General features: G+C 36.3%; 1 protein-coding gene across 6 annotated transcripts in view; it reads right to left on the bottom strand.

Moving 5' to 3' along the window:
• Positions 1-486: 486 nt before the first annotated feature.
• NPAS3 (neuronal PAS domain protein 3) overlaps positions 487-15,489 on the bottom strand; it is a 723,511-nt gene continuing 708,508 nt past the window's right edge. For all 6 annotated transcript variants that reach the window (XM_087723489.1, XM_087723456.1, XM_087723467.1 and 3 more), the window contains 3 exons: positions 8,888-9,035; positions 5,923-6,038; positions 487-4,838 (listed from right to left, as the gene is read on the bottom strand). In XM_087723489.1, coding sequence (XP_087579615.1) covers positions 3,529-4,838; positions 5,923-6,038; positions 8,888-9,035 — 1,574 coding nt within the window. In that variant the 3' untranslated portion in view covers positions 487-3,528. The remainder of the gene's footprint in view (positions 4,839-5,922; positions 6,039-8,887; positions 9,036-15,489) is intronic.

Here is a 15,489-nt window from a genome sequence, read left to right as displayed (position 1 = left end):
AAGAATGTATGAAAACATGAGGTATTTGTCTTCCAATTTACAGGGTGATGTATAAAATCAAATGCCTAAATAGAATATGAGTGACAAAGAGTTTAAGCGTATTGATATCATATATGAAAGAATAAATCTGTATTTTTGGTGATCAGCATAGACAAGCTGCTCTCTGAAGTCACCCTTTTTGCCATGGTTAACATTTCAGCCCTATTATTCAGCTTTGATAATGTGCATAAAATGCTCAGTATGATAATGAGTTGGGGTAGCTGAGAATTTAAGATGGTGGCACATCTAGTGTAGTATTTGGATTAGCATTGTTAGCCTGCTTCTACATAGGTCACTTTGAAAAGCTTATAAACTTTAAAAATAATCTAGTTACATCCTCTTTTTTTTAGATTTTAAAAGCTTTCAAACAAGGTACCCTGCTTAAACAAATACTACCAGCATTAATTAATCAGGATGATCGTATGTAAAAGAAATGATGCCAGATAGTAACAAATCCAAGAGAAGTTTATTATGAAAATGGCACCTGCAGGATGAAAAAAATTAAGTTACATAAAGACAACCATGTATGACATGTATGAGAATCTACAAAAGTATAAAAAGAACCCTGCTGTAAATGAAGTATGTACATTTCTGATTTGCAGCATTATCAATGATCAATGAAAAAAAATGTTTCGAATAAGCCAGGCACTCAAGAAGTTAGATTCGGTTAGGTTAACACAAAATAAATGTACCATAGCTGTCATTTTTAAACATTTTAATTTTTTTATATATATTGTAGAGTTGGTAACACTGCTAAGATTTATACGAACAGAATCCCTTTCCCCTTTATTCAGCTACTTGGCACCAGTCTCCTCATAAAAGATTTCATATATTTGTACAAGAAATAGTTAAAAACACAGACACAGTCTTTCACAGGTAATGAAGTTTTTTTTTCCATTTTGTAATTTTAAACACTATGGATTTAGACAGCAGCTGTGATTATCTGTTAGGTTAAATCACCAGAAATCATTTCGACACAACACAGAAACATTTATAAAAAATAAAATAAAATAAAGCAACAACAGCTGTCTAGCTGTCTTTGTAGCCGATAGGTGCACTCCTTTGATTGTTCAACAGCTAGAACTTCCAAAGCAAAACCCAAATTAGCTTCTCTTGGCCTTGGAATCTACCTAAAATCTTTCAAGTTAACCCTTTACAAGCTCATTATCAAATTTTATGACATCCAGTGCCCTTAGTGGGCATCACTCTATCCCACTCTTTCTCATCTCTACTTCTCCAATTCAAACCCCACTGTACTCGGCTTCATTTCAACACAAAGGGTCATCCACTATGTAGAGAACTGCTGAGCTAAAATACATCAGCAATAAATTGCACAGGTATGCAAAAATATATATTTGACAATCCAAAGCTCAGCTTTGCTTTTGAACCACATTGGTTGAGCACTCCAAGAATTTTCTGTCTCTTTCTGTATTATTCCATTAACCAACTTGGGAGAACACCAAAGAAATGCACCCTCTACTTACAATTAGAGCACAAGGGACTCTGGAAATGTTAACAACTGAGGCTATATGGCATCACTTCATTTAATATGTCTGAGTATCATCCTTTAGTGCATTGTGTGATGCACACTGTATGAGCAAGACATACCCAGAACTCCTCTGTGGAGAAAAATGGCTCCATTACCTTGAGCTAGTTAAGAGTCTTTTATCTCTGAGAATGGAAAAAGAGAGAAAGAGTTAGAAGAAGAAATTGGGAAGAAAGGTGAAGGTTGGAAGTAAACAGAGGGAGAGAAAAGTCTGAAAATACACACCAGCAAAGCAACAGCAGAAATGAAAAGGTATACAGACAGTGGAAGGCCACCACACAAAAACCACTAACCCCCAAGAATCACTGGTTCACTAGGACTGTAGGAATGGGACTTTGCCACTCCAGACTAGAGATAAAGCACAGAGAAGACAAAGGACAAAACAACTACATTAGCTTAGTATATACTGCATATAGTAACACACATTGAAACTGCAATGAGACTGACAGCCAAGGACACTTACACATTGTACACATTACAGTTTTCACATCTGTTATTAGATGCCTTAACAAACAGCTGCCAAAGATGGAGTGGAAGAAGAATTTATACTTGACAGTTATTTGGAGTGTTTGACACTACATTGATTTCTGGCAACAAAGACAAAATAGACTTCTTTTCTTTTGTTTTTACTTAATGTGCAGTTTTTTTTAGTTGCAGTTATCTAGTTCAAGCTTATTAACCCATTTGTTAAAACATATTGGCTTTAACGCTAGAAGGAGGAGGAGGGGTATTACAAAAGAGAAAACAATGAGCAAAACATAAAAATAAAGATACAACCTTCCCTCTATAACATTAAGCATACATGTATGTGTGCATGTGTGTATGTGTACAGTATGCATACACACACATACACATATTCACACACATAGACACAGACACACAGACACACACACATTAACTCACTCACATTCACTTATTTGGAAGTTGTAAAATTAGCCTCAGTTCTACTGAGAATAAAAAAATAGAAAGAGAAACAATGTACACCTTAAAAAAATCTTGTCTTTGAGTCAATTTCACTGCATTTTCTTGTTCTTTTCAGCACATTCGCTCAACTCTCTAAAAGAAAAGTCTTCCAGATCCATTTAAATTTAATATGAGGCTTGTTAGTTTGGAGGTAAACAAATTAAGTCCTGCAGCAAATGTTAATGAGGGCTTTTGTCTTAACTAACCAAGGAAACTGCAGCACCTGACTATGGACTAGCACAGAAGACATTCCTTAAAAAAAACAAAACCCAGCCCACAAGCTGCATATTGTGTGAAGACATTACAGATTAATAAATGATAGCACCATGGTTTTAGAAATTAAGTTAATGTTTCTGTAGTTAACATTTAGTCCATCTTCTTATTATTCTAATCACAGGCCAGAAATTAATTTTTTAAGAACCCAAATTATTGTATGTGCAAGTAAGAAAATCTTAACCATAAAAAGTGAATTAAACTCTGCATAAAATTCTAAAATACTATCCCCTATTTTTTTAAAGGAATTAGGAACAAATACCCCCCCTTTTCATTTGACTTAGTCAAACAGGGCACATTGTTTTATGCTTGTTTCTTTTAACCTTGATCACATCAAGATCAATTTAAAGTAAACCCAATGGTTGTCATTCTTACAATCTCTTTACCACAACACTGAGTATTTTATGGCAGAGGCATACGCATATTAAAGGCATCTTAATAAAGATGCAAAAGGAAAAAAAAATACACATCTTGGAAGAAGACAAAATGGCAGGCCACTGATACTTCAGTTCTCTGAAGGCCAAAATTAAAAGTATCTTTCCCATTAAAGAATAAGTCAAGTTAAAGAGAAAGGGGATGAAATGGGGAGCATCATATGGAGAGAATAAGCTGACCTGCTCAAATTCAAAGTGCTAGGATTAAAGGTCTAAATTAAAACATAGTCTATGCCTCGGAGTTTAACACTGAACACAGTATGTGGTCATATTTCAATCCTCCTTCCGTTCCAGTGTCTGTGCGGCATGGATGCCGTTGCTGTACACCGGAAACGGAAGAGTCGAGAACAGTCCTTCGGCAGTTGTGAACACATTCCCTGCAGGCATTTGGGTCAGGCTGGCTGCGCTCACAGCACTTCCAAACGGTCCTGACATGTTGAGTCGGTGGACGTGGTGGTAGAGCATTTCCATTGGTGTTTTAGGATCTAAGCCAAAACTGGGGCTGTTAACGTCCACAAAGTTAACAGCGTGAGTGTTGGGGAGAAGATTGCCCTGCATGGCTAAAGTAACTTCAGCTGGGGCATACCGGATCGTGCCAGTGGTATAGACCCTCTGAGCAGCCGTGCTGGTGGCAGCAAGGGTTCCAGTTACCCTGTGAACCAAAGGAAGGACCACATTGCCTGCTTGCAATCTCTGTAGGGCTTCCAGATCCCCCGTATACAGTAAAGAATTGGAAGTGCTGGGGCCACCCGGATGCTTGTCCCGTGGAGATGCTGACAGAGGTGGGGATAAAGGGTCAGAGGATACAGGAGCCAAGGCGGAGTTAGATGAGGTGCTGAACTGAGATTTGCGATTGGCAGGATTTTCAGTCCCTGGCGGGGTTAGAACAGAGTCTGGAATGGAGACATGTAAACTACTGCTGGTTTGGGGGGAAGGGAAGTGCTCTGAGTTGGGGGGCTTGGTCATACTGTAAGGTGATTCATTCCTTGAGATTTCCCTGTTGGGTGGGTAATTCCAAATACTGCTATCATTATCAAAATTGATAGGTTCTGAGATCTCTGTCTTGATTTTGAGCACTGAGGCACTGTTTGGCGGTGAGAGCAGCTGGGGCTGGTCCACCAATGCTGAGTCAAGCCCATTTGGGCTTGAGGTGCTTGAGAGCCTTCTCCGGGCCACGCTGCCTCCTTTCTGCTTTTTCCTTCTCTTCTTCCTTTTTTGATGCTTGCTGGAAGACTGGGCATTTACTTCTCCTGCACTGTCTGAGTCCTTGGCACTGTCCGAGGTCAATGACTCACAGTTCTGTAACCGCAAGTCTGACTCACTCTCCACATAGCGCTCCACCTTAATCTGCATAGAACCAAGCGTGCCAAAGCTATCTTCGGGGGCCTTTTGATTCTCAAAGTCAGAATTCTCAAAGCTGTCATCACTGTCTCTGCTGTCCTGGTTGCTGGAGCTGTTCCCATCATCATTACAGTTCATTTCATTATCTGACTGATTGCCAGACTTCTTCCTATCTGATTCGGGATCTTCGCTGTTTTCTGAATGGTTTCCTTTTTCATCCGACTTTGAATTCTCATTGTCCTCTGAGTAGAAAGAAAAGTGAAAAACATCATTAGGAATAAGAGTGTAAGATTTAGAGCCCACTTAGACTCCTGGAGGCTGGTGAAATATTGTTACTAGCAATATTGCTGGCAAAGACATTTTCTTTTAGGTTTAAAATGACAGTTTTACCAAGAATGAGCTGAGCGGCATTTGTCTGTTATTTAACTCCCCCCCCCATTCAAAATTCTGTTGTTTAAAAAAATGAAAAAACATACATGCTCAAGCTGAACCTAAGACTTGTGTTGTTGTTATTATTTCTCCAGTAATGACAGTTCTGTGGACAGGCTACTAAATGTTTGTATGATCAGAAAAACTATATATAAAGAGTAAAATACCATGCATGAATAGCACCAGAAAGATTATCATCCATATCAAAGCCATTATTTAATATTGGCATGTGGATGCAAAATGTGCTTTCATAGAAAGAGCTTTTTATAAGTGAACTATAACAGGTAAGAAGGCTCTTTCTTTGTAAACATCTGCCCAATTTCAATATAGGAGGAAGTAGGAAGTTCCTTGGGATACTCTGCACCCAAACTATCCAAGGCTTAGCAGTGCTAATATTTCAAATAAGACTTGGAATTGTTTCTGCAGCTGATAAAACATTAGCATCATATTATTTGCCAGTCCTAGCTGCAGCTCTGCTTTAGACTAACTAAATATTCTGAACCATCTTCAAAGACATCCTCCCATAAAATGCTTTGCAGTAATCCAGCCAAGAGATTAACAGAGCACATATGTTGGGCTCTTGCTATGCAAATAGGGACAGAGCTGCTGTATGAATCTGAGATGACAGTAGCTGCTCTTAAGCAATGAGGTCATCTGGACATCCAGTCAACAGTGAATAGATATAAGAATACTCCTACTTGATTTTTCCAGAGTGCAACAGCCCCAAACCAGCCCAGTATTTCTTACCCATTTTTATGAGAATTTGTAAGCTCCACTTGTAAGTTATAATTGCAGTTTCTAACTTGGTTGTAAGTATGGATAAATTTTAAAATAAATCAAGAAGAACCATGCTTCTATGATGCCAAAAAGCTACGTACAAGATGAATGTTTACGTACCCGAGTTATCTTTTGAATCTGATTCAGAATCAGAGGTCTCAGAGGATTCTGAGGTTTTTTCTGGCAAGTGTGGAAGTTGTGCAATATCCATTGGAGTGTCCTTATACTCTGGATCGCTAAAAGAGAAGATACAGACCATGTACACGTATATATGATAACTTGGAGTATGATAGTTCCCCCCTTTTTTCAAAATTCTTTTGAATGCCTGAAACAATAGAAAGCATAGAAAGGCATTCTCTCTCTCTCTCTCTTCCTTCCTTCCTCCGTCCCTCCATCCCTCCCACCCACACCCTTTTTTGGCAACTAAGTAATTAAAAACAATATAATACAATAAACTGCTAACATTAATCAAATATAGCCATGCGATGAAATGTAGTACAGTTTTGAGGTTTTTGTTTGTGGGTTTTACTTAGAGAATTTCCATCTTGTTTTTTCACTATTAAAAGTAATCCTTATGTGGACACCTAAGCACAACAACAGTAATTATATATATATTGGTTCTTCACTCTTAAAGCTTTGGAGAATTTTCATTAATATTACTTTAAAAATATATGTCCTTTTTGTTCTGGTATTATCCATCAAAATAATAACTCTTTGTTGAGTAACCAAAAAATACATAAGCCTTGTTTTCTGCTATTTCTATCTTATGAGTGAATTGTTTATTACTGTCTTCAGTATATGATGACCCAGTGGTGGGGTGCTGCCAGTTTGAACGAACAGGTAGTTCCGATGATCAGCTGGGCCAGCCTTTCCACTCCCACCCTATCCTGTCCTATATTTCCTTCTTTCTGGCTCAGCTGATTTGCACAGCACAGCTGATTTCCGCGCTCTTGCATACCAGGGCAGCCTTAGAAGGTAAGCAGCTGAGCTTCAAATTGCTGTATTTTGAATGCTGTGTGCAAGCGCGTTAGGCACGCGAAGTGTTCACAAAGTGCATGATCATCGAACTGGTTGTTAAACCAGTTGCAGCCCACCACTGTGATGACCTCATCATTTATTTGGCATAACTCACAGAGGAATTGTTATTTACAATTTCTGGACTATCATATGCAAACTGTGTCATGTTATATATTGTAAGTCCCTTTCAGGGGTGGGTTCCAGTTTCTGTTACTGCAGGTTCGTTCAGGGACGTGCTTCGGGCATGCACGCTTTTGATGTGCACTATGTGCGCATGTGCAGTAGTAAAAAATTGCTTCTGCACATGGACAGAAGCAAAAAACAAGTTGATGGTGCCTATGGAACCGGTTCAGGGGTGTGGTCAGCCGAGTTACTACCTACTCTGCCAAACTGGTCCGAACCGGTAGGAACCTAGCTCTAGTCTCTTCCAACTCTGTTATTCTGTATTTCTATAATGCCAGCCCAGTAATACTTCTCTACAAGCAAGCATGGAAACATGAAGTAAAAACATGTAACAAGATTTAAAAAAAAACATTTCCCAAAGAACTAAATCCACTGTGTATCCAGGAGGATGGTTTGAGAAGGTAGTAGGCTTTACAAGTCCCTCTTGTTTTTATTGGAAAATCACTTATACTTTGCAACTCGTATCAGAGGTTAATCCATGTAGGAGAGGAGACAGAATGCTCCTATGCTATCTGCAAATGCTATGGAGATGTGTAACATGTAGGTGGATTCCTCAAGCTGCGGGTCTATATATGTGCTAGTCTTTAATTACTGGGAAACTATTTCAACTCTGATTTTCATTTATCATTATGGCTGGAAAGAATTGGGCTCAAAAGCAAAATACCTCTTGCTATGTTCAATTCTCTTCCAACAAGTGCTTGGGGCACTAAGTAAAATCTGATTCCCTCTTTATCTTCAATTAAATTACAGTGAGGGAAAAGACAGGTTACAGTCCCTTCTCTGGGAATAAAGGAAATGTGAATTCTTTCTGAGCTCACTCCTGACATAAGGACCCAGTCTTTGGAAGAGGAAAGAGTTAAAAAAAAAAGGAATCACATGGCCCATTCCCTCCCAATAATTGCTTGTAAGCTCCCACATGTCTTAACCCCGTTTAATAGAAATAAGACTTATTTAAATCAACAAGAATTCTGAGAACATAATTGAAGTGCACAATATTTCCCATTTTCTTTACTTAAGCACATTTATTAAATTTAAATGTCTCTTATTATTTAGTATCCTATGACTATCACTAAGTGTTGTATCTTATGATTCTTGATGAATGTATTTTTATGTACAGTGAGATCATTTGCACCAAAGACAAATTCCTTGTGTGTCCAATCACACTTGAACAATAAAGAATTCTATTATTCTATTCTATTCTATTCTATTCTATTCTATTCTATTCTATTCTATTCTATTCCATCCCACCCCACCCCACCCCACCCCACCCCACCCCACCCCATCCCATCCCATCCCATCCTATCCTATATAATAAAATAAGATGCTGTTTTGATTTCCATTATTCAGACAACAAAAATAAAATTTGGGCATTTCCCATAAAGCACCCAGATCTCTACTGGTCACAGTGTGCATTCACCAAGATCTAAGTTCAGAAAGGTCTTAATGTTGTATTTCTCAACGAACAGCATACCTAATATTTCCATGTATATAATTCAGAGAGCTTAAACATCTGGCATTTAATCAACATGTCTAACATGAATGGAAAACAAAGGGCAGTGCATTTAAGAGTTTTACGATAGATTCTGTACTGACAATTGCAACAAACAATAAGGGCCTTGGCTTCCTAGCACATAGGAACATTAGCATCAACCTAAGAAAGGTTGGCTATGAATCAACCCTGATTAAGCTAAAGCTTTACCTAGATTTAGCAAAATCCAGACTGGCAATCTATCCTATGACCAAGCTTCTATTATTCATTAGTACACATTAATTATAAGCAGTCTCACATTGAGTTCCTTGCATTTGTTGTTACACACTATCCTTTCAATATGTTTCCTGTAGTCACAACAAAAATGCCAATAACCGAAGTGGCAAAAAGATATACCTCAGAAGGTAATTAACCCAGATGATGTTCTTCTCATTTGCATTCTTGGCATTAATAGCGATAGTGGCACTAGACTGTATCCAAATGTAGCCCCCACTTTTCTGCATCCAACGGTAGTATTTTGTAACACACTGACCCTTGTTCAGCACTGAATGGAAGAAACAAAAGGCAAAAGGAAAATCATTGGCATTGCACTTATACACAATTGCTCTGTATTAAAGCACACACCACACCAGTAGAAAGAAATGGAATGATTTTTGTCCCCTACATTTCAGAGAAAGCACAATTATAAGAACAATTAAATCATTTCTGGGAGGCCTGGAAGAGTTGAAGGCAGTGCCTTGATTTGTAGTTTGATTTTAATCTGCTGTTGGCAGCTCGGCTAAGCAAGGGAAAAGCAATCAGAAGCAGAATTTGCTGTGGCTCATGAAGCACCAAATCTGTGGACAATTCTCTCTGTTTCATTTGTGTGTGTGTGTGTGTGTGTGTGTGTGTGTGTCATACACATGTTAAATTTCTATGTGATTTATTCATAGCTGCTAGGTAGTAAACCTCCCCGAGACTCTGGCTATTTGAAAGGTTTGGGAAGATACGGTACCCTAGTTCTTTGATCATTTCTCTTCATTGCAGGTGATATCAACTACTGAACTTACACATCTGTTTCTTTTGATCTTGTCAAACAGAATTTACAGTCTTCAGATGAACCAAATCTCCAGTGGTCATAGGAGGAGTGTCTGTAGAGACTTGGCTTAATACCAGAGCAAAATAAATCAACCAATGAACTGCTGAAGAAACTGTGGCCTAAGGGAGTTGTAGAATCAAGCATGTTAAAGAAGCAAGGAATTTGCAATGTTGAAATAGAACCAGAAATGGAAGAACAAGCAAAATGTATAAGTTCTGTGAAATTTTGCTTAAAGATGCTTCAAAAGGATGTTTCAAGCCAGTATATCCAAGCCAAATGTTGTAATAGCGTTTTAGCTAATTTAAAACTCTCATACAGTAGCATATATGCTGAAATAAGGAAGCAATGTGTCTTGGCAGAAATACAGGCAATGTGTTCAGTATTCTTATTTTCCAGCTTGCATTTCTTCTTCTGGGATGTATTTGTTCTCCATCCTGTAAATCTTGTGCACTAGAGGGCAGTGTGCATTCACATACATCTCTGCTTTTGGCATGTCCTTGTCTCCGTCTGCTAAAATGAAAAACCTCTAACTGCTGTAATAAATTTGGCTAAATTAGCTGCTAAATGGTTATCTCAAGTAATATGTATTTGCATTAATCATCTTGCTCTAAACCAGAACAAGCCAGAGTCCTAAAGACGTAGTAAATTCATATTGTCCATTTAATTATGGCTAATAAGTGCTTCATATACAATAGTTTCATGAAGTACATTTTGATTTTTTTGGGAAGAGGTGGGGGAAATAGAAGAAAAGGAGTCACTTTGAAGGCAGGAAAAACTGTGGTTAGTACTGTTAAACTTTCAACTTAAAAGTTAGACTTTACCTTTACAATTTGGCTGTACCTTAAGATTCAGAGAATGATATGCAAGTACATGTAATGCCATCTAAAGTTTAAAGCCTAATGTACCTGAGAAGATACAAGCCTTAATCCATATTAGCATCACAATCTAGAAAACCTTTTCTTCTCTTTGTAAAACAAACACAGAGGCAAATGCAAAAGTGCGGGGCAGTTTTTTCTTCTGTTTTTCCTTTTTCTTTCTACATACTTTCTCTATTATCTATGTGAAGGTTTGCTATAGCTATCACTGCGGTTCAAGATTCCCATCTCAAGCAGATAGGCTGCCAAAGTTCTTAGGCTTAGCTCAAAGGATTCGCTCAGGGGACAGCTAAAGCTTTAGGTGCTCTTCTCTTTATCCAGAGAGTCTGTGACACACTGTGTAAACTACAATGGCAGTTAATCAACCCTTCTAGCAACCCAACCTACCAATTCCAGGCCGCAAAGCCACCTCAGGATTTATGTTGGACTCAAACATGTATATAGCCAGATGCATTCATCTTCTGAGCTCAAGGCATATGGTACAATATGGCTCTGGGGCTGAAGATAGGTGTGAATGAGCTCTCTTTTTTGTTTAAAAATAAGATAGACCTAAATTCAAGATGAACTTGGGGCTCTTGGTGGAGGCGAATTGCAGTATAATTGGACTCAGAGGATGCACTACTTGATAGTATTTCTTCATTGAGACTAGCAACTTCACCCATTTTGAGGCTAAAGAAAAACAAGGCGGAGGCAACTGGCTCCTCTTTAGCTTTTAACTGATTGTTGTTTTGCCAAGGGAAATTTCTGATTGCAGCTATTCTATGTCATCTAAATAGTATGACAGGATTTAAGGTTCATTGGAGGACTAAAATATTTTGTGGTTTAAGCCTTTTCTTCTTCTCATCTGCCAATTCTTGTCAAGGGCCAACATTTGAAAAGGTCTTCTCATAGCATCCAATTTTGACCTTCATGTATTCCCCTGACCTCTTTTTACGTTGGTGCCTAAAGCAGATTCCCTTAACTTGCTTGTGGAAGGGCAGTTCTTTGGACTTGTTTGGGGTTGTTGAGGGTAGCGATTTTGTCCTGTTTAAAAACAAGTTTATCAGAAATTTCAGGTGTTGCTCCCATATTTCTCTCGTGCCCTTTCCTTCCCCTCTTTGGCATTCAGCATTTATGGCACACCACATTTATTAATTACTTATTTTTCCAGATGCATATGTATGGCAGAGAAAGACAGATAGACATTTTATTTTGACTACAATGTTCTGATGTTGCAATAAATTGACTGAAAGCTTCAAAAATTCAGTCAGAACTTCTTTTTTTGTTTTGTAGAAGTGGCAGACATTTGCAATTTGGGTTATAGTGTTTTGTAAACAAGGTAACGTTGACCAGATTGATGCATTAATCAGAATGAATCTTTGCTTTTGTGTATTCATGTTTCAGATATAATTCAATGCTAAACTGCAAAGATAAGCAAGAAGATGGAAACATGTGAACTTTTCCATCAAAACTATGGTGTTGAGACTTCAGTTTTATGCAAATACTTTTGAATGTATAATTAGCTTAAGACTGAGAATAAGGAATAGGGGAATCTTTCTTTAAAGTTTTACTCTATTAGGATACCTCAGTTTATAAATTTATAAAAAAGTTTAATAATAAAGGATTATTATTATTATTATTATTATTATTATTATTATTATTATTATAGTCTATTGTTAACAGATTAGCTGACTGCATTTCTGAGGGAAAAAATGAAGATGGAGGTATTGAGAAATGTGTTTCTTTCTATAAACTTAATACTTTTACTATTTACATTTACAGTTGCCATCTTCTTAGGTTAAGCCAAGGCATATTTAGGATTATATTATAAATCATTGTTCTCATGCATTTTTTAAAAATACAGTTTTAAGAAAAAGAAACAGAGGCAATATTAAAATAAGTACCCGTCAGGGTTAATCAATTCTAAAAAGCACTAGTAAGAGATCTAAAGAAGGCAGAAGGTTCATGCAATAATAGCAAAACTGCATGAATTAAATGTTCTTTTTTTAGGATTCTTAAAGGCCTAATAACCTCTTCCTTCACTAATGTACTTCCTGAAAATAAAGCAAATGAAAGAGTGCAATTTGCTGGTTGTAAATTATTTTGTTTCACCTGGGTTAATATAATTACAAAAGAACATTTTGGCTTTTTACTCTACCTTAACACATGGGAAATAAGTTTTAGGGAAGGAAGTATCTCTCTAATGGTAATTTTTTAAAGTAGTATGATGAATTGTGAACACAGGCCAACCAACCTCACAGAGAAAGTCACAACAGTGGTGTAATTAAAGATAAAAAAGCTGAGTGGGAATTATGAGAGTTTAGTGAAACACTTGTGGCAATGAATAGATTGGGGAAGAGTCCTTTGGAGAACGGGGTAACCAATCTGATTCTACACCTAACCCATTCTGCCAAAATAAAATATCTTTGCAAGTAACCTTTTACATTATCTATACATTGCAGTTTCTAAAAGCAAACTACTGGATTTATTTTAGTTGAATCTTTTTTTATAGTACTACTATTGTTTAACCCATGCTTAGGTTACATAGTAATAAGATATGATTATAGGATATGATTATAATAATAGTACAAAATTTAATTCAATAGTTTGTATATTGTATAACATACCCAAAAAGGAAATCTAATTCTATTTCTGAATTTTGTTTACAGAAGGAATAGAAAGAAAAATGTAGAAATTCTTTGAATAAAATAAAATGAATCAGTACAAGTTTCAAGATTTGTTTTTTTTTAAAAAACATTTTCGCCGTGGTAAAGCTGTTCTTAGAAATCAAAGAAAAACATCTAAACAGTGAGTTGTGTTTTATAAGAAGGAAGTAATTTAATTCAGTTTGAAGAGGAGATGAAAAAAATCTTGTAACAAATAGTGTCTTTAAAAAAAACAAGCATTCCATACAATACAATGTTTCTTTAGGTTACAAATGACTTTGAAACTTTGAGCATATTGCGCATTTTGGTTCACTAGATAGTAAACATGAAAAAAATGAGATCAGTTGATATAAGGTATCACATAAACACTAGTTTTCAAAAGCCCTCATTACACCAGGAAAAAAGGTGTGTGTGTATGTGCAGTATTTACTACTTTCACAAGAATAAGGATGAGCCAGAATGATTCCCAGGTTGTCCTAATATGAAAATACTGTTAATTTAAAGAGAGAGAGAGAGAGAGAGAGAGAGAGAGGGAGGGAGGGAGGGAGGGAGGGAGGGAGGGAGGGAGGGAGAGAGAGAGAGAGAGAGAGAGAGAGAGAGAGAGAGAGAGAGAGAGAGAGAGAGAGAGAGAGAGAACTCTGCATTTAGTACCACAGTTGAACACTGTGTTAGTATCGTTTCTCTTTTTACATTCACAAAACTGGCAGAGGAAACATGAAAAGGAATACTGACTCTTTAATCTCTTCTTCTCCACCTAAAGCCCAAGGCAAGCTGACAGAGTAACTTCATTCTGGAAACAGTAGTGTGGTTTTTTTTAAAAAGAAAATTTCTGGATTACTTTTTCTTCTGCTTTTGAAAACTGTGGACTATAGGGGAATAAACCTGGCATTGACTTAAAACAAGAACAAGTATTTTTCATCTGAAAAGTTAGAGTCCTTGATGCTTACAAGAAGGTCATTTTCAAAACCCATGGGGAAAATAGCATCACAGATAGAGTGCATTAAGTGCCTCACTTGCTTGAAACAGAGACAGCATTTTTAAAATATCAGCTTTCAGAATTATCTGTGTCTTTGATGACATTTTTACTACAAATTCTGCAATTAAGTTAAATAGCAAAGACTGCTGGAGATTATTTAGCAAACTCTTAGGAAACACAATGTTTAAATAGAATTATGCATCCAATGAATCATGTAACACTCACTGGTTCTCCAAAAACAGATTGGATAAGTAGGGATGGATGGGTGGGTGGGTGGGTGGGTGAGTGGATGGATGGAAGAAAGGAATTATAGTTTTTCCTCTGACACATTCTCACAGAATCTTTAGTTTAAAGAATCTGTCTAAATATAAATCTGGCTTCACTGAAGGAAATCATTCATTCTATCCAGAAGAATATGTATCTCTATTTTTTGCACTGGTTTTCATTCACATCCTCCCCAAGGAACCTTTAACTAAATCATACTTATTTGGTACCATGACTAAAATTTCCATTTTTAAAAAGAAATCCTGCTAAATAATTATTTTTAAAAAAATCAAAGTTCATTACTTTTTAATTTATATTCTAATGTAACTATGTGCACAATAGATACTTTTATGCATTTATATTTAATATGATTTATACTTACAAATTATCTCTTTCTTCTTAATTGTTTCATAATTAACACAGCATCCACCAGGTAAAACACACACACTCACACACACTCTATAATACCATGATAAATATTTTAAAAAACATCGACATGTCTTGTTTAGAGTTCTTCATTTCATAGACTGCATTCATTATTATTACTAGTCTGGTTTTTATTATTATACTTATTTCTATTTTCTATTTCTACATTTCTATTTTGTTATGAGGATATGTATGTATGTGTAACAAAATGTAAATACCAGGTATTTGAGAGCATGCTATCAAATAGAATAATTAGATGTTGAAATATCTAAGAAAAAAAGAAGTTACATTTTTCCATTCAGCAATACTATATGCATTAAATAATTCAGAATGGAACAGGCAGAATTGTAGATACAGCAATATGATTTTAGATCATGATTCTACACTGAAATTAATGGGGTTCACAATGAATCTTACATGAACTTGGCACCAAGATTTATTTATTTATTTATTTATATATATATATATATATATATATATATATATATATATATATATATATATATATATATATATATATATATATATATATATATATATATATATATATATATATATGTTTAAAAGTTCAAACAGATGCTGCAACTATTGCACAGATATTCTAATATATTATATATATATTAAGGTATATATTTAAAGTCACAACCCCTGGTATGCCCAAATATGGGAGGAAGATCACTACTTCCATATCCAGGCAATACAGCACAGGTTCGATTCCCAGTAAGGGTATGGCT

Source organism: Thamnophis sirtalis, unplaced genomic scaffold (assembly GCF_051295495.1).
Source record: "Thamnophis sirtalis isolate CommonGarterSnake01/CBP01778 unplaced genomic scaffold, rThaSir2_p1.2 scaffold_1, whole genome shotgun sequence".
Lineage (NCBI taxonomy): Eukaryota > Metazoa > Chordata > Lepidosauria > Squamata > Natricidae > Thamnophis > Thamnophis sirtalis.
The sequence above is the reverse complement of the archived record's forward strand: the minus strand, read 5'-3'. Positions and strand labels throughout refer to the sequence as shown.